The sequence below is a fragment of the Stenella coeruleoalba genome, assembly GCF_951394435.1.
Source record: "Stenella coeruleoalba genome assembly, chromosome: 8".
Lineage (NCBI taxonomy): Eukaryota > Metazoa > Chordata > Mammalia > Artiodactyla > Delphinidae > Stenella > Stenella coeruleoalba.
The window spans coordinates 5,888,516-5,910,099 of NC_137154.1; the positions used below are offsets into that span (position 1 = coordinate 5,888,516).

The 21,584-nt window shown below is 54.2% G+C and overlaps 3 protein-coding genes across 17 annotated transcripts in view; 1 reads left to right on the forward strand and 2 right to left on the reverse strand.

The window, feature by feature from the left end:
- The window catches only part of PC (pyruvate carboxylase), a 106,811-nt gene extending 98,432 nt beyond the window's left edge, over positions 1 to 8,379 (forward strand). For 6 of the 10 annotated variants that reach the window (XM_079928641.1, XM_079928647.1, XM_079928648.1 and 3 more), the window contains 11 exons: positions 3,296 to 3,440; positions 3,805 to 3,894; positions 3,985 to 4,206; positions 4,719 to 4,875; positions 5,454 to 5,694; positions 5,802 to 6,051; positions 6,277 to 6,521; positions 6,607 to 6,786; positions 6,865 to 7,113; positions 7,388 to 7,528; positions 7,609 to 8,378. In XM_079928641.1, coding sequence (XP_079784767.1) covers positions 3,296 to 3,440; positions 3,805 to 3,894; positions 3,985 to 4,206; positions 4,719 to 4,875; positions 5,454 to 5,694; positions 5,802 to 6,051; positions 6,277 to 6,521; positions 6,607 to 6,786; positions 6,865 to 7,113; positions 7,388 to 7,528; positions 7,609 to 7,857 — 2,169 coding nt within the window. In that variant the 3' untranslated portion in view covers positions 7,858 to 8,378. Of the gene's footprint in view, positions 1 to 3,295; positions 3,441 to 3,804; positions 3,895 to 3,984; positions 4,207 to 4,718; positions 4,876 to 5,453; positions 5,695 to 5,801; positions 6,052 to 6,276; positions 6,522 to 6,606; positions 6,787 to 6,864; positions 7,114 to 7,387; positions 7,529 to 7,608 lie in introns of all 10 variants that reach the window. The other 4 variants (XM_079928644.1, XM_079928645.1, XM_079928640.1 and 1 more) reach the window with 1 other exon arrangement.
- On the reverse strand, positions 190 to 13,409 carry RCE1 (Ras converting CAAX endopeptidase 1). 6 transcript variants are annotated; one of them, XM_079928650.1, is made up of 8 exons: positions 13,061 to 13,409; positions 12,801 to 12,903; positions 12,623 to 12,706; positions 12,294 to 12,372; positions 11,595 to 11,762; positions 11,397 to 11,468; positions 11,065 to 11,127; positions 190 to 715 (listed from the first exon to the last, which is right to left on the reverse strand). In XM_079928650.1, exons 1-8 carry the CDS (start codon positions 13,243 to 13,245, stop codon positions 207 to 209), a joined length of 1,263 nt encoding a protein of 420 aa, XP_079784776.1. In that variant the 5' UTR covers positions 13,246 to 13,409; the 3' UTR covers positions 190 to 206. The 6 variants fall into 6 exon arrangements, with proteins under 6 accessions (XP_079784776.1, XP_079784779.1, XP_079784780.1 ...); XM_079928653.1 differs by lacking the exon at positions 190 to 715 and adding an exon at positions 10,080 to 10,764 and having other exon boundaries at positions 11,065 to 11,143; XM_079928652.1 differs by lacking the exon at positions 190 to 715 and adding an exon at positions 10,082 to 10,764.
- The window catches only part of TOP6BL (TOP6B like initiator of meiotic double strand breaks), a 92,887-nt gene continuing 84,115 nt past the window's right edge, over positions 12,813 to 21,584 (reverse strand). Inside the window, exons 14-17 of the mRNA XM_079928656.1 lie at positions 17,544 to 17,619; positions 13,641 to 13,828; positions 13,419 to 13,541; positions 12,813 to 12,903 (exon numbers count right to left, since the gene is read on the reverse strand). Coding sequence (XP_079784782.1) covers positions 13,476 to 13,541; positions 13,641 to 13,828; positions 17,544 to 17,619 — 330 coding nt within the window. The 3' untranslated portion in view covers positions 12,813 to 12,903; positions 13,419 to 13,475. The remainder of the gene's footprint in view (positions 12,904 to 13,418; positions 13,542 to 13,640; positions 13,829 to 17,543; positions 17,620 to 21,584) is intronic.

The following is a 21,584-nucleotide window of genomic DNA, read 5'->3' on the forward strand; positions in this document are numbered from 1 at the left end:
CGCGGACCCGCCGCGCAGCCCCCCGGCGCCGCCGCAGTGCACTCACCCTGGCACAGGCGCGCGCGCCCCCGGCCACCCTGGCGCCCCTGCATCCTGCACCGCACTGGCGCCTGCTGCCGCTGCGCGAACCGTCACTCTGCAGACAGCCAGACAAAGCGCCAGCCCGCGGGCCCCTTCACCATCTCCCAGAGACGAGAGAGTCTTCGTCACATGTCGCTGGGCACCCTCCCGAACACACCCACGCATGTCCACACACCCACACGTCCCCGCACCCACAGGCAGGGCCGGGTGCAAACCCGCACTGTTGCTGGGACCCTTGCATTCACAGACACACGCTGAAGGTCATAACCGTTCTGCATTGCCAAGTCACGTGGAGGGTCCCCAACAGACACGGGCCTTGCGGGGGGAGGGGAGGGTTTGGGGCGTCGCCTCCCCCTCCCCCCAGGAACGGCTCCCGCGGGGTGGGGCCGAGAGGGCTCGGCCTTGGGTCTGGCGCCGTGCTCCGCCCCCGCTGCCGGCCCCTCCCTCTTTCCCGGGCTCCCCGCCCTGCCTGGTGCGCTCCGGAGCCAACCGGTCTCCGCCTCCGACCCAATTGGTGTGCGCGGCGCGGTTCCCAGCTGGCCGGCGGTGGCACGCTGTTTCAAGCTGTGCGTCAGTGGTCCTGGCTGTGCCGGCGGCCCCTCCGTCCAGCTTCTGCCCCTACCGGGCCATTTCCCTGGAAGAGTGGCCCGGGACAAGCTCGGCTTAGACGGATCAGCTGAGAAGGGGCTCCCGGGGTGTGTGTGTTAGTGGCGGGCGCGGGGCGGAGGCGTGAGTTCCCTGCTTTCTACCTCCGAGATCCGGGGCTTGGGTGGGAGCGCTGAGGGCTGAGAACCAGGTCGGGCACTCTGGTCTTTCGTCGTGGCTGCCCAGATGGGAAACAAGGCAAGTCACCACCTCCCCCAAGTATTTCCTGGTCCTCAGGCTACTCAGATCCTTTCCCTTACCTCAGGGAAACAGACGGAACTCTAATCCTGCCTGGTACACCAGGTAACCTTGGACAAGTTTTTTAACCACTGAGACAATTTTCTTATCTATGCCAAAGAATATTAATTTTACGTGCTTCATAGGGCTGAGAGGAGAAGAAATGAAGCAGCCTGTGAGGGGCTGAGCCACCTGGCCGCTGGAAGCCATTCTTACCGTTGCCACTCCCCCGGCCTCGGCTGTTGCATTTGTAAAATGAAGGCACTGGATCCTAGCCCAGGTCAACTCTTGCTCAGTGGCATTAGATATCCCCTTGTTCCTCTTCTCCCCATCAAAAATGTTTTCATTCACTCTAAACGTACGTGTTTACTGGCATCCATCGTGTTCCACTCTGTGCAGGGAGTTGGGGTACATCAGGAACCAGATGGGCCTGGTTGCTATCCCCATGGAGTACAGATGGGATGACAGAGGCTCCGAAAATTACAAAGGGGGAGGGGTCTACAAAAGGGACATGCAGGGTGGGACAGGGGAGGCCTCTTAGGATCCTTCCCACCCCTAGGTGGCTCTAGGTTCTTCAGATGGTTTAACTGGTTTCTTCATCTCAAATGCCATGCCTTGGCGCAGGTGAAATGTTCCCATCTCTTTAAGAGGAGCATTGACTAGTCTCAGGGGCAGACAGGCAAACTGGTCACACCAGACAGGCACGAGGCAATGTCGGCTGGGCCCCACTCTGCAGTGGCCACCAGTGGGATGCTGGCTGGGGAGGCATCCTTCCCATTCCGGGCCTCCAGGTGATAGGAGCCCTGGGGGAACAGGTAGGATCTCACAGTAGCAGCAGGGCCCAGCAGCTCATGCTGGGCCTGGAGTCCCTACTGAAGGTGCCACCAGAGATCACGAATGGGTGACACATGGAGCTGCCTTCTCTGAAGTAACAGCCAGGCTGTAGCCATATGGTCATAGGCACACGTACACTGGAATCCCTTCCACTTGCAGTCATGGGGCATCTCTCAGCGCTGGCTCCCAGGCCCCCATGTGGCCTCTAGGTTGGACTTTACCCTGCCCTAGCGTCATTCTGTCACCCAGCTGTTTAACGAGCAGACCTGGGGGCCCTTGTGCACAAAGCACGTGGGCACCGGTCCCTCAGACAGCACCCATGCTCCCGGGCATGTGAGGGATACAGACAAGCGAAAGATGATGAGGCTGAGGGAGGAACTTTCCAACAGCTGATCCCATGGAGTCCTAGAAAGGGAGCATCCGGCTCCACTATGACGGTGGGGGATGAGGACAAAGGTGGTCTTCGAGTTCAGACTTCCAGAAAGAGCTTACCAGGCAGGTGTGGAGGTGTGAGAGCACAAGGCAAGATTGGTGTGGCTAGAGGTGGCCATGATGACGAAGCCCGGCAGAGGGCATGGCCTGAGGACAGGGGTCACAGAGTCTAGAGATGGCTGTGGTAGAGTCGTCTGGCTTGACCAGTGGCACAGGAGTGGGGGGTGAGGGTGATTTTAGTGGAGGTTTTGGTAACTGGGTAGATGGTGAGACACCCAGCAGAAGGCAGAGGACTGGGTGAGAGAAGCTGATTTTGGACCTGATGAGCTTGTGTGAGGGACACACAAGGACAGATGCCCAGGAGGCATTTCCACTTTGGGTCTGGAGCTGGAGGCCCAGGACAAGGCCACCCAGAGAGAGTGTGCTGTGTGGGAAGAGGCCCAGTGACAGCCCTGAGAACTCCATCCTGCAGGGGTGGGAGGAGCCCCCAGTGGGGACCAGGGAGAAGGAGGGGAGCAAGATGTCTTGGAAGCCCAGGGAGAGAACATCCCGGTGGGAGCTGTTAGCAGGAGAAGGCTGGGAAGGTGGCCCCTTAACTGGAAGGAGGGGCCGTAGGGAGACTATCAGGGCATGGCCGTGTGCTGTGTGTGGCGGGGAGGGTGCTGGAGGCGGGAGCCTCTTTGAAGAGGTGCAGCTAGCAGGGCCAGAGGGGACTGCTTTATGCCGCACCGCTGTGGGGAAGGCCGAATCCATCTAGGCTGTGGGGTGGGAGGAGGTGCTTATTTCCAGATCCCTGAGGAAGGAGGAGGTGGGGCTCAGCACATGCTCCACGGCAAGCAAGGAGGGCAGGACGGGCTCAGGCCCCTCACGGCTTAGGGGACTCTGCCAGAACGGGGGTGGGTCTGGTGAGGAGATGGGGGAACGCCACTCCGCAGGGAGGCTTCAGCCTCAGCATGGTGCCCTGGGGAACTTGGGCAGCTGTGCTAGCCTAGAGTGGCACTTTTAGCCTCTCCTGTCCCTGTCTGTGCTGCACGGTGACACCCTCCCACCCGCCTCTGTCCTGCAGACCAACATCCCCTTCCTGCAGAACGTGCTCAACAACCAGCAGTTCCTGGCAGGCACCGTGGACACCCAGTTCATCGATGAGAACCCGGAGCTATTCCAGCTGCGGCCTGCACAGAACCGGGCCCAGAAGCTGCTGCACTACCTTGGTCCGGCCCCGAGACTGCCCTTCTCTCCCCTCCCAGATGCCTTGCTTCTGGCTCCCTGCCCAGAGAGCTTCCTAGCAGCCCCTGCCTCTGTCCTCAGTCTGGTCCTGCACCTTCTTCCTTTGCTTCACCCTCCCACCCCGCCCACCTTCCTTGCTCCTGATCTTAGAGGCCCCCTTTCCCATCCATGTGGCCGTCACTAGGTCCCCACTGCCTGGACCCAGGAGGCCCTGGCTTTGGAGAGGACGGGCCAGCTGGAAGACCAGGGATCCTGGAGGAATCCCCCCATCCCCGAGCCCAGCAACTCTCTGCCCTCAACTCAGGCTCTGCCCAGCCTGCCCTGACCCACTGCCCACTCTCTCCCCAGGACACGTCATGGTGAACGGCCCAACCACCCCGATCCCCGTCAAGGCCAGCCCCAGCCCCACGGACCCTATTGTCCCTGTGGTGCCCATAGGTAGGTGAGATTCATTCTGCCACCTCATAGGGGAGACAAAGAGGAGGCTGCCCCCTGCAGGATGAGTGCTAACGCCCCAGTCTGCCCTAGGCCTGCCCCCAGCTGGTTTCAGAGACATCCTGCTGCGGGAGGGTCCCGAGGGCTTTGCTCGAGCGGTGAGGAACCACCAGGGGCTGCTGCTGATGGACACGACCTTCAGGGACGCCCACCAGTCACTGCTGGCCACGCGTGTGCGAACCCACGATCTCAAAAAGATCTCCCCCTATGTTGCCCACAACTTCAGCAAACTCTTCAGCATAGAGAACTGGGGAGGTAGGCTGGAGGAGGGATGGGATGGGATGTGGGACAGTGCATGGCAGGAATGTGGTATCCACAGTACAGGCAGGCCACTCGGGCTCTCTAGGAATAGCTAGAGATGTTAACACTGAGGGAACGAGTGAGAACGGAACAAGGCACGACATTCATGTGTTTAGCAAATAGTGACTGGTGCCCATTCTAGCCAGTCCTGGTGCTGGGCATGAGATCGCAGAGCTGAGACCCAGGCAGCTCAGGGTCAGGGAGGAGATGCCTGCCTGTTAATTATAGCACAGAGAGTATGGGGTGAGGGCTGTGAAAGCGGATGCAGAGAGGACACAGTAAACCTGAGCTGTCCCAAGAGATCAGCAAAGGAAAAAGTCTGCAGGAATTGTGGCTGGGACGCGAGGGGTGCTGAAGATGAGCAGGGCCTGGTGGTAGGGCCGGAGGCTCAGGCTGCAGAGCTGCAGGGCGTGGTGGGGTCCCCAGGACGTTTCGGGGTTGACCTGGGCCTCTTGGTCCCTGTGCAGGAGCCACATTTGATGTTGCGATGCGCTTCCTGTACGAGTGCCCTTGGCGGCGGCTGCAGGAGCTCCGGGAGCTCGTCCCTAATATCCCGTTCCAGATGCTGCTGCGGGGGGCCAATGCTGTGGGCTACACCAACTACCCCGACAATGTGGTTTTCAAGTGAGCCTGGGGTGGGGTGGGCAGACACTGCACGATGTGGCCCAGCAGGTGCCAGGCCACAATGCAATGGCCTGTGCTCCCCACAGCGGGCTTGAAACCAAGTCTCTCGGTAGCTGTACCCAGCAAGGGCTGCAAGTTACAGTCAGAGAACTGGGAGGGCTTCCAGTGGAGGCCCCAGGAGGGCAGGTGACTTGTCCCAGGCCACGTGGTATAGAGCTGGGGCTGAAACCCAGGCCACACTGTTTCCCTCAGCCTGCCATTCCTTTGCAAAGCAGAATCCCCAGCAGATTCTTTGAACTTGGGCAGACTGAGCTGCACTGCATGCGACTAGCACAGGACAGCTCCGGTCCTTGCCGGATGCTGCTGGGGCGACCCTGCCCAGCCCAGGCTGCCCTGGAGAGGCCTTGTCCACACTATGGACATACTGTGGTGCCCCTGGCTCTGTGGGTGCCACGCCCCCTGCCAGACCCAACCGTCACATATTATTCCCCAGGGGCTTCAAGTGGGCCAGGAGGCAGAAAAGGATGTGCTGCAGGGAGTGGGATGGCGCTAACCCCTGAGCTCTCCTACCCACTCAGGTTCTGTGAGGTAGCCAAGGAGAATGGCATGGATGTCTTCCGGGTCTTTGACTCCCTCAACTACCTGCCCAACCTGCTGCTGGGCATGGAGGCGGCGGGCAGTGCTGGTGGTGTGGTGGAGGCCGCGATCTCCTACACGGGTGACGTGGCCGACCCCAGCCGTACCAAATATTCACTGCAGTACTACATGGGCCTGGCTGAAGAGCTGGTGCGAGCTGGCACCCACATCCTGTGCATCAAGGTGCCTGGGCCCAGCCCACCCCCAGGAGTCTCCCCACCATGTCCCTCATCCCCCCCATGTCACGCCCCCTCCTCACCGTTTTTCTTTCTCCTCCCCTCTTCCCTTAGGACATGGCAGGGCTGCTGAAGCCAACGGCCTGCACCATGCTGGTCACCTCCCTCCGAGACCGCTTCCCTGACCTCCCATTGCACATCCACACCCACGACACGTCAGGGGCAGGCGTGGCAGCCATGCTGGCCTGTGCCCACGCAGGCGCTGATGTGGTAGACGTGGCAGCTGACTCCATGTCTGGAATGACTTCACAGCCCAGCATGGGGGCCCTGGTGGCCTGTACCCGAGGGACTCCCCTGGACACAGGTAGGAACAGCCACAGCCCAAGGCCATTCCCCTCTCAGAGCTGCAGCCCTCACCAGTCCCAGCAGAGCTGGGCATATCCTAGAATCCAGATGCTCCGGCCTGGCCTGGTCTTGCCTTCCATCAGCCACGTCTGCGATGTGGCCTGACCTGGCCCTGGGGTCCTGGGAGGAGCATCTGGAAGCTCAGCACATTTCCAAGCCCTCTCCGCCTCTGGCCTCCCTGCAGGGGTGCCCCTGGACCGTGTGTTTGACTACAGTGAGTACTGGGAGGGGGCCCGGGGACTGTATGCGGCCTTCGACTGCACGGCCACCATGAAGTCTGGCAACTCTGATGTGTATGAGAATGAGATCCCAGGGGGCCAGTACACCAACCTGCACTTCCAAGCATATAGCATGGGGCTCGGCTCCAAGTTCAAGGAGGTCAAGAAGGCCTATGTGGAGGCCAACCAGATGCTGGGCGACCTCATCAAGGTGAGCCAGGCCCAGTGCTCTTACCCCCGCCTCTGGGCCTCTATACGGTGCCTGGCACCCTAACCCAGGGGTCCCCTCTCCTCAGGTAACCCCCTCCTCCAAGATCGTGGGGGACCTGGCCCAGTTTATGGTGCAGAATGGGCTGAGCCGGGCAGAGGCCGAAGCTCAGGCAGAAGAGCTGTCCTTCCCCCGCTCAGTGGTGGAGTTCCTGCAGGGGTACATTGGCATCCCCCACGGGGGGTTCCCTGAGCCCCTTCGCTCCAAGGTAAGGAAGGCCCAGCACAATGTGGTGGGGCGGAGGGGAGTCCAGGAATCAGGCCTGACCCTCTGCTTTGCACCCCAGGTGCTAAAGGACCTGCCAAGGGTGGAGGGACGGCCCGGAGCCTCCCTCCCTCCCCTGGATCTGCAGGCACTGGAGAAGGGGCTGATAGAACGGCATGGGGAGGAGGTGACCCCGGAGGATGTACTCTCAGCGGCCATGTACCCCGACGTCTTTGCCCACTTCAAGGACTTCACTGCCACCTTTGGTCCCCTGGACAGCCTCAACACCCGCCTCTTCCTGCAGGGACCCAAAATTGCAGAGGAGTTTGAGGTCAGTGGCTCTGGCACCCATCTGCACTCCACCCCAGCACTCCTGCTATCCCTAAGGACCCCAGCACATCTAGAGTGCCAGGCTTTGGCTTGGCCGTCACTGGGCCTCGTGAGCTATGGGTTCACAAAGTACCCTTAAGAGACCGGGGAGCTAGGCCTTTACAAGGGAGGAGCTGAGACCCAGAGAGGGGGGACTTGCCTGGGATTGGGTCAGGGGGTTGCCCTCCCCGCACCTGCCCCCATCCCAGCTCTGAGCCTCCACACCTTCCCTGCAGGTGGAGCTGGAGCGAGGCAAGACGCTGCACATCAAAGCCCTGGCCATAAGTGACCTGAACCGGGCCGGCCAGAGGCAGGTCTTCTTCGAGCTCAATGGACAGCTGCGATCCATTCTGGTCAAGGATACTCAGGCCATGAAGGTACAGCCCCCCCCACAGGGCCAGCCAGGCGGTGGGGATGGGCAGGGCCTGGTGTCTCACGTCCTCTCCCCTGTCTGCAGGAGATGCACTTCCACCCCAAGGCCCTGAAGGATGTGAAGGGCCAGATTGGGGCACCCATGCCTGGGAAGGTGATAGACATCAAGGTGGCAGCAGGGGACAAGGTGACCAAGGGCCAGCCTCTGTGTGTGCTCAGTGCCATGAAGATGGAGACTGTAGTGACTTCGCCCGTGGAGGGCACTGTCCGCAAGGTCCACGTGACTACAGACATGACACTGGAGGGTGACGACCTCATCCTGGAGATTGAGTGATCTTGCCCCAGACTGGCAGCCTGGCCATCCCCACCCCAAGCCTTCAAGGTGCTGCGCTGCCAGGGCAGGCCCAGGCCAGCCAGTGCCCGAGGGCAGGAAGGGCGGGCCCTGGAGCTCCTGTCCTCAGTTGTTTGTGGCAGGAGAGACACTGCCTGTGGTGGCCCATGCCTTTCCTCCTGCCCTCTGTCCTTTTCCTGCCGGTGGACAGTCGCTCACATATTCATCCCTTGCCAAATAAGGGTCCCCCCCTGCTGGAGACTACAGGTGGGGGTGCAGGCAGGCCTGGGACCTAGGGAAGCAGACTTAGGGGCCCTGCCTCCTGCAGGGGAAACCTAAGTCCCAGGTCTGAGAACTTCACTCAATAAAACTGGCTTTCCCCTTCCCTCCATTCTGGGTCCTGTGCAGCCCACCCCACCCTAGTGCCACACGGCAGAGGGGCAGGGCTGCCTCTTGGACTCCCCCCTGGGCAGGGGGGCAGTCAGTTGTATCTTCCTCCTAGGAGGGTAGTGAGGATGACAACAGTGGCCCTGGTTTTACGTCACTACTAAGTGCCTATTGTATACACACGCCAAATAGGATAATCTAGTTGTCACTGAGAGCTTGGGCTGGGGAAGGGGTTGTTCCAAGCACTTAACACCTATTAACTCAACACCTGTTAACATTTTCACCCATTTTATAGACACAGAAATGGAGTCATAGGCAGGTTAAATAACTTGTCCAGGACCTGACTGACAGCTAGTTAAGAGGCAGAGAGAGTTCAAACCCAGGCTGCTGGTGGACTTGCTTCTCAACTACACTGCTTTATTTTCTAAGCTGGGACCAACCCACCACCCTATCCAGAACTAGATGCAAACAGACACCACTTTCTAGAGGCAGACGAGACCCTTGGGTGTGGGAACCTCTGGGTGTGGATTTTGGTGGGAGGTTAGAAGCACTGGACTGAGTCCCAGGATCTAATCCTGCCTGACCCCCTGACCCCCAAATCAGCCCTCGGGAGAATCCCAATTCTTCCCTGCAGTTCCCTCACCTGTGGGGTGGGACAGCAATCCTGCCCATGTCACTGCACCGCTGCCCACCGCACAGGGGAGGTAAGGATGGTGAGTAAAGAGAAAGGCAGGGGGATCCTGGGCAGTTCCTGAGCAGGAGCATAAGGAAGAGGAGGGACAGAGCCCAGATCCCCTGACCCTCAGGGGACCAGGCAGGAAGTACATCCCAGCACCCTGCCAGCCTAGTGCTCTCAGGGTACTACACCTAACCTTTGGTGTGGTCCTGGGCCGCCGCCTCTCTCGACTCCCAGATCCCAAATGTACCCTCTAAAACCAGCCTGTACTCAATTCCTTGGCTTCCCTGACAGCTGCTACACAGGCTGGGGGAGAGGAAAGCTCTCCAGGGAGGTAGGTATGTGACTGTCACGATGCCCTTTTAGATCCAGTTTAGCCACAGCCAACCTGCGGGAGCTCTGGGGAGTGACTGCACAGCGGTTTCCTTTCCTTCGACAACCAGCCTCAGGGAAGGGGACTTGGGACAATCTCCTTGAGTCTGGAATGGGACCTAAAGGGATAACATTAAGAATGTTTAAAAAAAAGTGGGGGGGTGTCCTAGGGGCAGCGGAATGAGACTATAAGAACCATTCCAAAAACACGATGAAGAGCAGGTAAAACACTACCAAGTTCTAGAAAGAACCCTGAGTTACAGTGTTGCTTGGCAGGGTTGCTTATGCTTGCTGGACCTTTGTTCTGGGTTCCTCCAGAGACCAAACGACTGGCACGGTGGCAGAGGTCTGAGGTGGAGAGAGCCAAAGAAGCCTCCCAGGTGACTGAACTTCCAGTTTACACTTATTTCCTCTTGTGTAATGTGAGGCTGGTAGACTTCGGGGAGGTCCTGGTGGAAGGCCCATAGTGGACTCCCCCACCCTCTCAGAGGCTGGAGGCTCCGTCACTGGGGTCAAGGCCCTGGGTTCTACTCTGATCCTGGTAGATAGGCACAGGTCCCAGGATGAGCTGGGCCCACACCTGGTACCTAGTCCCAGGCCCACCTGTGCTAGGACTTGGGGCCTTGCTCAGGAAGGAGAAAGCTGCAGACCCAGGGCAACCACAGGCTCCCATCCTGTCTGGTACTTCAGGGAACTATGCCTACCAGGCTTCCCTGCCTAGAGGTTAGTGTTCAAGGTAGCCAGGACCAGGTGAGGGGCATATTCCCAAGACCCCAAAGAGACTAATTCCCAAAGGTCCAAGGCCATGTTACCCAAGTTAAATCTCTTTAATATCCCAATACAAAGTCCTGATGCAAAAAGACAATGAGAAAACCCTGGGAAGGTGGGGGGAGGGTTTTTGTAAATTCCACCCCCGAGCAGCTTTTCAGAGGCAGGGGGGACAGAGCAGCTCAGAGAAGCAACAGTCCAAAGTGAGGAAGGGAGTGCACGGCTCCTGGGACCCGCCCCTTGTCCCCTCACTCCTGGCTGCTCCTCAAACCCCTTTCAGGAGGGGCCACATCCTTTGGATATCTACTCCTTTCTCTTGGTCCCTGGGATTCAACTAGCTCTGGCTTCAATCCCCTACAAAAATTCCTGAGTTCTCGGGGACCCCAGCCAGCTCCTCCCCTGCAGTACCCCTTGATGGGGAGGGGCTGGGAAGCCCATGAGAGTTCATAGGAGTGTGTACAGGAGCGTGGGTCAGGAACACAGGGGAGCCTCTGAGTCCCCTGCCCGCTCCAAAAGCACACAAAGGGGAAGGCTGCCGTAGAGCTTAGGGTCCGTGAGGGGCTGGAGCAGAAGCAGGAAGAATCCCACACCCAGGGCATAGCCTGCCAGCAGGAGCCGCCTCTGCGGATGCTCCAGGGCCGCACATACGGCAGGAAAGCCCATGTAATTGCAGAAGGAGTGGCAGAGAACCGGCCCAATCAGGTGTCCTGGGGAGGGGAGACAGAGTAGCTCATGGAGCAGCCCCACCACCTCCCCGGGCCCTTCCAGGGCTAAGACCCTTCATCCCCTGAAACAGGAGATCACTGCCCCACCCATCCACCCACACACCACAGCCTGTGCTTCCTGCCAGCTCTCAAACCACAGCAGGCCGAGGGCCCAGGCTCAGCCTGTCTCAAGGACTGCGGTAGAAGAAACTTGTCGCTCCTAGAACAGACACAGATTCCCATTCTCCCACCCACTCCTGTGGGCCCTTGAGCCCCAGGGGACCCGAGAGACTGAGGACCAACCTGTGCGAATGAAGAGGAAAGCAGTGTAGGCACCGAAGACAGCTGTGTAGGAGAACTGGAACGCTGGAGACGGGGAGGCCTCGAGTGACCACACCTGCATGCCCTTCCTGCCCCAGCACTGCACACCCATCAGCCAGAGACAACCCCTTCCCCTGGGGGCAGTGGCTGCCTGCCCCAGTACCTAGGCTGTTCTCTACACCCCAACTCCCATGGTCAGCGGCCCCTCCAATACTGCAGCCCTCTGTTCCCCATTCTTCCTCCAGAGTGACTTATCAGGGACACCCTCACACACCCAACCCAGGACTGCCCCAGGCAAGCTCTCTAGGACTCACCTGCAGACAAGAAGATGCTCCCCACACTGCTCTGGCGGAAACGAAGCTGCTCAAAAATGTGGTGAAAATGGGCTGAGGAAGATGAGAACCACATCACATTCCTCCCAGCCTGCCCTATAGGCCCTGCCCTTGCCCCAAACCCCATTCTTGGTTCCCATGCCAGGAACATTTCAGTAGGACCAGGCTGGACAAACTCACCAACTCCAAAGAAGAGTGGGCAGGTGAACACAGCAGGGCCCAGGCCTGTGCACGGTGCTAACATGGGCAGCATGCAGGCCCGGAACACCAGCTCCTCTGTCAGGGGGGCGATCACTTGGTTCCGCAGCCAGCGCATGTCTGTGAGGCAGCGGGCCCAGGAGCGAGGGGCTAGGGAGGGGATTCAGGGCAAGCAATGAGTGACTAGCTATTGAACAAAATGACCCTAGAGGCCCCAAGGGCCCCTCTGCCACAACCTCCCCCTGGCCAAACTCAGCTTAGGCATAAATACTTGTGAGAACAGGAAAGGGTCAAATTTTCTTATCGGACCTAGTATAAAACAGCGTCTCAAGGGGACCGAAAGGGAAGGCATTAGTAGCTGAGGCAAGGTGTCCTGACTGTAAACTCTGGAAACATCAAAACTTGCCCAAAACCAGCTCTAGTTCGGGAAACCAAAGGTTAAGGGAAGTAACGGACAATGCTTTCTTGTCCACGACAAGTACTGCCTGGGGTCCCTACAGGCCTCACTGGACATCAGGAACTAACTTTTTGAGACCACCGGATATGTGCTCCCGCTTTACTGATGAGGAAACAGAACATCTCATGTCTCATGTCCAGGACCCACCATAAGCACACTGATCCCCTTACCTCATTGTCCTGGACTGCCTGTACCTACTTTTTTCCTTGGCCCTGAGGACTCACCTAGGACAACCTTCAACCTATCTGCCAGGTCACAGGGGCAATCCATAGAGAGCTGCATCAGTGGGCCCAGGAAAAGGATCTGGGGGCAGAAAAACAGGAGCGATCAAAGGAAAGTTTCAAACCATAATCCACTGCCCTTGCCCAGACATGGCTTCATGAGACTTCAAGCTTCCATAGATGCATACCCGAGGGCCCTGAGCCATCTCACAATTCTTGTCTCCCATCAGTCAAAAGCTGGATACAATCAGGATTAGAATAAAAGGCCACGTAAAGAAGCGTCACGCTAATAACAAAGAGCAGAGAAGGAAAAATAAAGCAAGAGCACTCACCATGGTCAGCAGCAGGGGCAGCAGCGCTGCTGGAAAAATGCCCTCCAGCCTGAATCCCATCAGGGTGAGCAGGGATGTGCCTGGCTGAGCCACAGGAAAGGGGGCATCAGTCTTGCTTCCTCCCCCAATGAGCCCTGAGACCTCTCGCCCGCTGCCCTCTGCCCCGCCTCCTTCGCACCTGGATGCCTGTAAGTTCCCTCCAGAGTAGCACGCAGAGGGGCGAGAGACTTGACACTACCAGGACACTGGTGAAGCGCCGCTTGATTACGGCAGGATGGTCCCTATGAAGGAGGCAGTAAATTCAAGGGGACCACAACCACCTCCTGACAGCGCGGCCCCACCCTCTGTTCGCCCAAGCTCCGCCCATAGCCCCGCCTCGTGGAGGCGCGGGTTTTGGCTGCGCGCGCGCGCGCGCGCGCGCGCGCGCAGCCCCCGCACCTGGGCAGCTCGCTCTTCCAGACGTAGAGGCTGCCCACATAGGAGCAGGCGAGGCTGAGACAAGAGAACACGGACACCCAGCAGCACAAACCGGGGCCTGGACCGCCCAGAGCCGCCGACTCGGGCTGCCGCTCCGGCCGCGACACCGACAGCAGGCGAAGCCCGTCCCCGCCCAGCGCCGCCATCGCGCCCGGACCCGCGGCGCGCCCCAGTGACGCGGTCCCGCCGCTGCCAGGCCCGCTCCGGCCGGAAGCGTGGTGACGTCACCCGGCGGCTCGGGCTCCAGCCCCGCCCCCGACTCCTCCCCGACACTGAAGTAGAAACTGCGCGCGCAGAGTAGGTTTATTGAACTACAGACAACATGCGGCCCCGGCAGCGGCGGGGCAGACGTGGAGGCGGCGGGAGGGGGCCCGATTCAGGACGCAGAGCCGGGACTTAGCCACTCGGACAGATTGGAGATTTCCTGCAGCCACAGCGCGTCCTGCGGGAGGAAAGGGGGCCCGGGGTGAGGACCCCTTGGCAGCGGCCGGGTCCCCGCCCTCCCTCCGCTCCCTCCCCTGCGCGGCCTTAGCCCGGTTACCTCCAGGCCGCTCCTGGGGCCCGTCCTGTTTCTGCTAGGGGTCAGGGGAGCCGCGGTGGGTTCCGCGCGGCCCAAGGCGGCCTCTGACGGGTTCAGGGCCCGAGGGGAGCGGAAAGCCCGCGTCTCCTCCACTCCTTGGCAGAGGCTGCCTCTTTTGAGACTCTTGTTTTCTACTTGCCCGCTGGTCCCTAGGAGAAAACAAGCCCGCTCCCATGTCCTGTGCTAGGACGACCCTTGGGGGAAACCTGGGAGAAAGGGAGGAGCTGGAGTCCGGCTCTCTTAGCCCTCCCACCTCAGGACCCTTTCATCTGGTCCTGTCCGGATCAAAACCCGGCAGCTCCGGGTCTTCAGGGTCAGGCTGAGGCTGCACAATGGCTTCGGGGTCTCTCTGTAGCCACTGAGCTGGGCCTGGGAAGAGGCATCTGGGATTGAACCAAGCCCTCACTTGGGGCTTGCGCCCACTTGGTCACTTCACACAGATTCCTCGTGGAGTCTGCACCATCCAGCTCCTCCCTCCCTGCCAAACTGTGATTCCCCTGCCAGAAAGCCGGCCTCACCTCTCTCCCCCTTTGTTGGGCACGCTGCTTAGGCAGTGCAAACTTAAAGTAAGTTTGGATCTACAGGTTCTTCCTGAGCACGTCCTAGGAATGTAGATCAATGAGCTGTTCCCTGGGTGAAGCTCACAGATGCTAGGAACGATGCAGAAGTGTGTACAAAGTCCAGGGGTAAAACAAAGAAGCTGTTAACCATCTCTGTAAGTGAAAAATGTTTCCTTGAGGAAATGTCTGAGATGATGGGTTTTGAAGGATGAAGAGTAATACACCAGACTGACAAGGCAGAGGAAAGGATTAACAGGCTGAAAGGGTTAAGCAAACACCCAAAGGCATTAAACAGTATCCCACACAAAATGCAAAGTGTAGGGGGGGGTCCAAGGAGATGAATCTGAATGGGTTAGTGGGAATCAGAGAAGGCTAAGAAATGGATTTTTATCTGTAGGAAATAGGAAGGCAGTGAAGAGTTTTTAAACACTGGAGATATATTGTTAATTTTGTATTTCAGAAAAGTCATCATTCGTCAAAGGTGTGGCTTAGAGTCAGCTTAGAGGAGGGAAGACCTCAAGAGCCCAGAAGAAGTGAAGGCAGCGGGGATGGAGGAGTCAGAAGTATTCATAAGGCCGAATTGACAAGCCTTGGTAGTACACTGGATATGAAACATTAGAATGGGGGGCATCTCAAACGAGTCTCAGGTTTCAGATGTGAAAAACTGGATAGGTTGTGCTAGTAGTCATGACAGAGACTGAAGAAAGAAGAGCTGATTTTGGGTGTGTGTGCAGAGGGCAAGATATCAGGAGAAAGGAAATTGAGGTACCAGTGGGACCGCCATATGTAGCAGCCTAGTGAGCAGATATATCTCCCACCTAACACTCAGGAGAGACCTGGAATGGTCATACCAGCTGAGGAGTCTTCTGCCCAGAGGCAGGGGTCAACGCCTGGGATGGAAGAGAGCAGCTAGGGAGGGACTGCAGTATGAGCACTATTTGGGGGTGGCCAGAGGAAGCTAGTCGAAGAGAGAAGAGATGGGGAGAACCTGATGAGTCATAGTCTCACAGTGCCAAGCTCTGCAAATAGTCCAGGTGTGATAAAGATGAATGCACAGTCATCAGTTTGGTAATTAAGAGGCCTTCCCAAACAAGAGACTTTGCAGTTCAGAGGCCACAGGGAAGGCAGGTGCCCTGGGTTAGGGAGAGAATGAAAGAAAGAGAGGGAAACAGTGTAGCTTGCTTTTTTGAGAACCTTGATTGAGATATGATGGAGAGAGACAGGTGGGAGAAGTTCAAGATCATGGGAGATATCCTTTTGAAGATGGACCTCCTGAGGGAAAGGAACTCAGAAAAGAAGTTGAAGGTGCAGAGATGATAACGTGCTACCATGAAAGCAGTAAGGATAATGCCACCCCTTAGCCTGGAGGGGGTGAGTCCCTATGCTGATAAGGTTCTGGCAGTGGGGGGAGTACAAACTGGGTGAGTTTACTGAAAAAAGAGATTAGTAAGTGAAGTAGGAGGCTAAATCAGGAGGACGAGGCTTGGTAGTTTTTTAAAAGAATGGAGTGGCGGGCTTCCCTGGTGGCGCAGTGGTTGAGAGTCCGCCTGCCGATGCAGGGGACACGGGTTCGTGCCCCGGTCCGGGAGGATCCCACATGCCACGGAGCGGCTGGGCCCGTGAGCCATGGCCGCTGAGCCTGTGCGTCCGGAGCCTCTGCTCCGCAGCGGGAGAGGCCACAACGGTGAGAGGCCCTCGTACCACAAAAAAAAAAAAAAAAAAAAGGATGGAGTGGCCACTGAGGAGAAGGCCAGGAAGACAATGGAAAGAATTGACAAACTGAAGGCTCCTCAGGGAATGGACCACAGGTGTACAGTGGCATCACACACTTAGTGATTTTCTTCAGTGTAGCTGCCCATGTGGAACATAGGACTGACGGCAACTAGAGTTGCAGCTCTGTAAGGCAGAGCAGCTCAAACACTCTTCTAGGGGGCGGTCCACCAGATCATAAACACCTAGATTTTAAGGCTTATGTTGCATTGTAGAGAAAGCATGAGCTATAGAGGCAGCAGGAGTTCAGATCCTCCTCCTGCTAAGTGCTCTATCCTATCTCTGAACCTGGGTTGTCTCTTGTGAGAGGGGGCCAATGCTACCCACCCCAAAGGGTCACCGTGAGAGTGGTCACTGGAAGAGCCTAGCATCTCCCTGGGTCCACAGAAGGTGCTGAATTAAATGTTAATTTTTTTCTTCTAAGGAAAGTACTTATTCTTTTGTCTTTTCACTACATAAATAGTGAATCGTATGTGGTGAATGCTGAATTGTGCTATATGATACACTTCCATTCTTCTAAATCTCCAAATCTAAATTATAGATTCTTGGCTTTGTACCAGCCTTTGCTGCAGGGTTCTTTTTGGGAGGAACAGCCCCCACAACATTTAAAATACAGTTTAATTGACAGAATGATTCAGAAACACATCTTAGGCCTAAGCACAGACGCCATGCAGTATGTTGTAGCTGTTACCCTGGAGAGAGGAATTTTACCAACAAAGCACGCTGCTGAAAGCAGTCCCCAAATTCCCTCAAGCCCAGGCATTGTTAGGTCCGACAGTGCATCCCCACCAGCCTGGCTCTGTTAGAGATAGACCAGAGCCAGACTGCCTGGGTTTGAATTCTGGCTCTGTCGTTTACTAGCTGTGTGACCTCAGGTAAGTTTATTGACATCTCTGGGCCTCTGTTTCCACATCTGTAGAATGAGGATAATAATAGTACCATAGTACTGTTTTGAGAATTAAGAGCGTTAATACACTTTCAAATCTCGGACTAGTGCCTGGCACCTGCACCATACCAGTTCAAGCACCAGCGGCTATGATTATTTTCAGACATACACACCTGCTACTGCAGGCCCTGAAGGCTGTTTAAGTGTTGGAGGGAGGGGAAAAGACAATATAATCACCGTCACATTACACACACTGACACCTCCCCATAACATTTATCAAGGTTGAGGTGGTGTCTGCAACCAGGAGCAGACTCCGGAGCCCCAAACACAGTAGTAACCAGAACTAAGGACGGCCACAGTAGCAACACTATAATGATGAAAACATGAAGGAACCAACTGAATTCAGGGCCCTGCCCCATCATATGCAGCTATCTAACTGCACAAACTGAGAAATTTCTAGTCCTATCGTAGCAGCTTTTGGAAGGGAATGCCTCCTGCTGCCCCAGAATACCCAGAGTGGTGGTGGGAGCCACAACCAAAGCCCAGAACGTTGCTGTGGTGTAAGGTGCTGTCTGAAGGTTTGAAGTCACATCTTTGACTTCCCAGCTTTGATCCAGGGCTCACCTGAAAAGCTGGATGAAACCTTACCTGCAAGGAGCTCCAGGCTGCTGTTCTCATGTGCATCCTCTGTGCTCTGCTCTGCATTATTTTTCTCTGGGAGCAGCTGCTTAAAAAATTAGAAGTCCTAAGTGAGTTTTGCAGAAGCATGAACAAGCCCCAGTGAGATCACGTGCCTGGTGGCTTTGTTGACCTCACAGGGCTTTCCTCCTTCACCTGGAACCCCCTATTACTTCCTCCTGGCTCATGTGAACCCCCTGCCCAGCCCCCAACTTTTAAGACTTCCTTCTTCTTTTGGAGGCTTTGCAGTTCACTCCAGCCATTCCGGGCATTTCCTAGCTTTTCTGAACTCTGGTCACTCATGTACTGTCTGCTCCATTCCTTGGGCTCTTTTAAGTATGCATTGCATGCCCCTTTTCATCAATTTATGTATTTATGTCCATTTCCTACATCTTAAATTCATTGTAAGGTTCATCATGCCTGTATCTCTTTTACAGCTAGCATAGTGCCTTGCACACGGTAAGTGCTCAACAAATGACTGACTGAGGTCAAACATGGGAAGCCACAGGGCACATTTTGTAGTCTTGTGTAGCTTTCAAAGCCCTGCTATTTGGTTCAATTTGGACAGAGAAACAAAGGTCAGAACCCAATCCTCCCAGTTCCTTGTTTTTCAATACAAGTATATAAAAATAGATATCCTCTTCATCAAAATTAAAAACTTTTGTGCTTCAAGGGACACTTGAAAGTGAAAAGTCAACCCACAAGAATGGGAGAAAATATTTGGAAATCATATCTGATAAGGGACTTGTATCCAGAATAAAGAACTCATAGTTCAACTTTAAAATAACAACCCAATAAAAAAATGGGTTTGACAAAGAATTTGAATAGACATTTCTCCAAAGAAGAGATATAAATGGCCAATAAGCACATGAAAAGATGCTCAACATAATTATTCATTAGGGATATGCAAATCAAAGCCACTATGAGATACCACTTTATACCCACTGGGATGGTAGTAATAATAATAGATAATAACAACTGTGGATGAGGATATGGAAAAATTGGAACCATTACACAGTGCTGGTGGGAAAGTAAAATAATGCAGCCAGTTTGGAAAACAGTTTGAGTTACCATATGACCCAGCAATTCTGCCCCTAGCTATACACCAAAGAGAATGACAAACATATGTCCACACACACAAAAATGTTTACATCAGCATTATTCATAATAGCCAAAAAGTGGAAATAACATGTCTATCAACTGATGGATGGATTAAAAAATGTGGTGTATATCCATACAATGGACTATTACTCAACCATAAAAAAGGAATGTACTGTTACCTGTTACAACATGGATGAACCTTGAAAACATTATGCTAAGTGAAAGAAGCCAGACACAAAAATCCACTTATTGTATGATTCCATTTATATGAAATATCCAGTATAGGCAAATCCACTGAGAGGAAAAGTAAATTAGTGGTTGCCAGGGGACAGGAGATAGGAGAATTGGGACTGACTGCAGATTAGGTACAAGGTTTTTTTCTTTGGCGTGATGGAGATGTTCTGGAATTTACTGGTGATGGCTGCAAACCACAGTGAATATACTTAAAACCACTGAATTGTAAATTTACAGTGGTAAATTTTATGGTATGTGAATTATAACAAAAAAAATGTATTCTATCATATGTTGTTTAACAAGGCAAGTTTCAGTTTCTAAGTAATTATATTCCAAGAAACATAGAAGAGGTAAAGATGGCCCTAAAGGTGTGAAAAAAGAAACAGCATTAGGAAAATTTCCAAACATCTTTTTTCTTCTTTAAGAAAAAGCTTATTCTTTTACTTCACTCCAGCCTAGTAAGTCTCATGTAATAGACAAACCTTTACCCAAGGAAATACCTACATTCAGATATAAATCTCTGAGTCCTAGGAGAGCCTTGCACACCTTCCATTCTCATCAGGTCCCCCAGATGAGAGAGCCCTATCCTCAGGATAGACCTCCTTGAGTTTAACACTCTATGAGACATTTCATTCTGGTCTACCACCTGCGAAACAATACCTTTCCTTAGGAAGCTGCCTCCATGCTACTGCTCCTGCTTACTCTGGGTTTAAGTTTTTAGTCCCTACACTCAAATGTGACAGTAAGTCCAGGACTACTATCTTGTCTTCATGGCCCACTGTCCTCTGTTCCAACACCAAGGCTTAATATCTCCACTCTTGGCACGACCTTTCCATGAATATATTCTATAAAACCCTAAATATTCTCTCATTTCTTTCATTTCTCCATAAACTATATAATAGCCATAGGTGGTTTTATTCAATGTTACTCAAGAGGTCAGCTATTCTACTTTACCTGTTTAGAAATGGAAACTGAGGGACTGGTGCAGAGGTAAAAGAATTGGACCTATCATTCATCTTGTAGTTTTTAGCTATAGCCACTGGGTGCCAGTCGTGTGCCACTAACAAGTTACTAATCACTAAATGGCCATTTTCTGAGGGAAACGGGAATGATCTTGAGTAGGGAAGTATGGGTTTGGTCACTTATATTCCCTGGGCTTGTGATCGAGTCCTATATGGCAAAAATGTTACTAGGCTTCGGATCCAGGAGAACTCATTATAAATCCTAGCCTTGCCATTTACTGACTGCGTGATTCTGGGCAAATTAGAAAAGTTCCCTAACCAGTTTCTTCATCTATAAAATGGGAAATCTACAACCTACCTCAGGATTTTTGTAGAGATTAAAGTGGAAATCTTGGCACAGATTAGGGATTCAATAAATGTTCCTTCCTTCCAAGCCCTGTGACTACTGCATAAGACTAGCCAGCCATCTGCCAAATTTACTGGGCTGTGAATGGCCCTGAGGCTATGGGTCATCACCATAGCAATACAGTGGGGCAAAGGAGGTCAGATCATTTCCTTTTCAGATCTCACTGGGATATCACAGAGGCCCAAGCAAAAGGACTTCACAGGCCGAAACACTTGTAGATCCTGCCCATGTATCTCAGGTCCTATGATAATGCCACATGCCTTACCCTTGACCTATCCCTAGAAATTTGAAGATATAGATAGCTGTAGTGAATTGAATAGTAGCCCCCCAAAAGATATGTCCAAGTCTTAACCACTAGTACCTGTGAATGTGCAAAGGGTCCTTGCAGATGTAATTAAGGATCTCAAGATAAGATCATTGTGGATTTAGAGAGGGCCCTAAATCCAATGACAGGTGTCCTTGTAAGAGAAAGGCAGAGGGAGACTTGAGAGACAAAGGGGAATGGCCATGAAGATGGAGGCAGAGACTGGAGTCATGTGGCCACAAGTCAAGGAACATCTGGGGCCACCAGAGCTGGAAGGGGTAAGGAAGGATTCTCCTCTAGAGCCTTTGGAGGGAGTGTGGCCCTGCAAACACCTTGATTTCAGACTTCTGGACTCCAGAACTCTGAGATAATAAATTTCTTTTGTTTTTAAGCTACCAAATTTGTGGTAATTTGTTACAGCATCCACGGGTAATGATACAATGGGTATTAGCTTTTACCTATTCGCTCAAGTTGTGGGCAGCAGCTTACCGAGCTGAAGGGAAACCAGCAAGAGTGTTTGCAGTGAGCCAGCTGAAAGGAACGGCAGATGCATTCCTAGGAAGGTGCTTCCTAGAAGGTACATGCAGCCATGAAAAAACAGTGTGGTGAAGGGAGTATTTATAGGGGCTTCACTGCTACAAAGCAGAGGAGAGTGGGCAAATCCATGAGATGCTGTGATCCTTGGGTGACTAGGTACCCAAACCTCCCCATCTGATCAGGCAAACAGAAGTAGGAGAGGGAGAGAGGCAGAAGAGGTGTCTCTCAGAAACAGTGTCTATAATTTTTATAGCAACTTTATTGAGATATAGCTTGCATACATATAATGAATTGCATCTTTATAAAATGTACAATTTGATAAGTTCTGGCAAATGTATATACTTGTGAAACCATCAAGATAACCAGCATATCCATCACCCTCAAAAGTTTCTTCTGTCCTTCATAACTCCTCCACTCCCTCCAACTCCTATGCCTCCCATCTTCAAGCAACCACTGATCTGTAACTA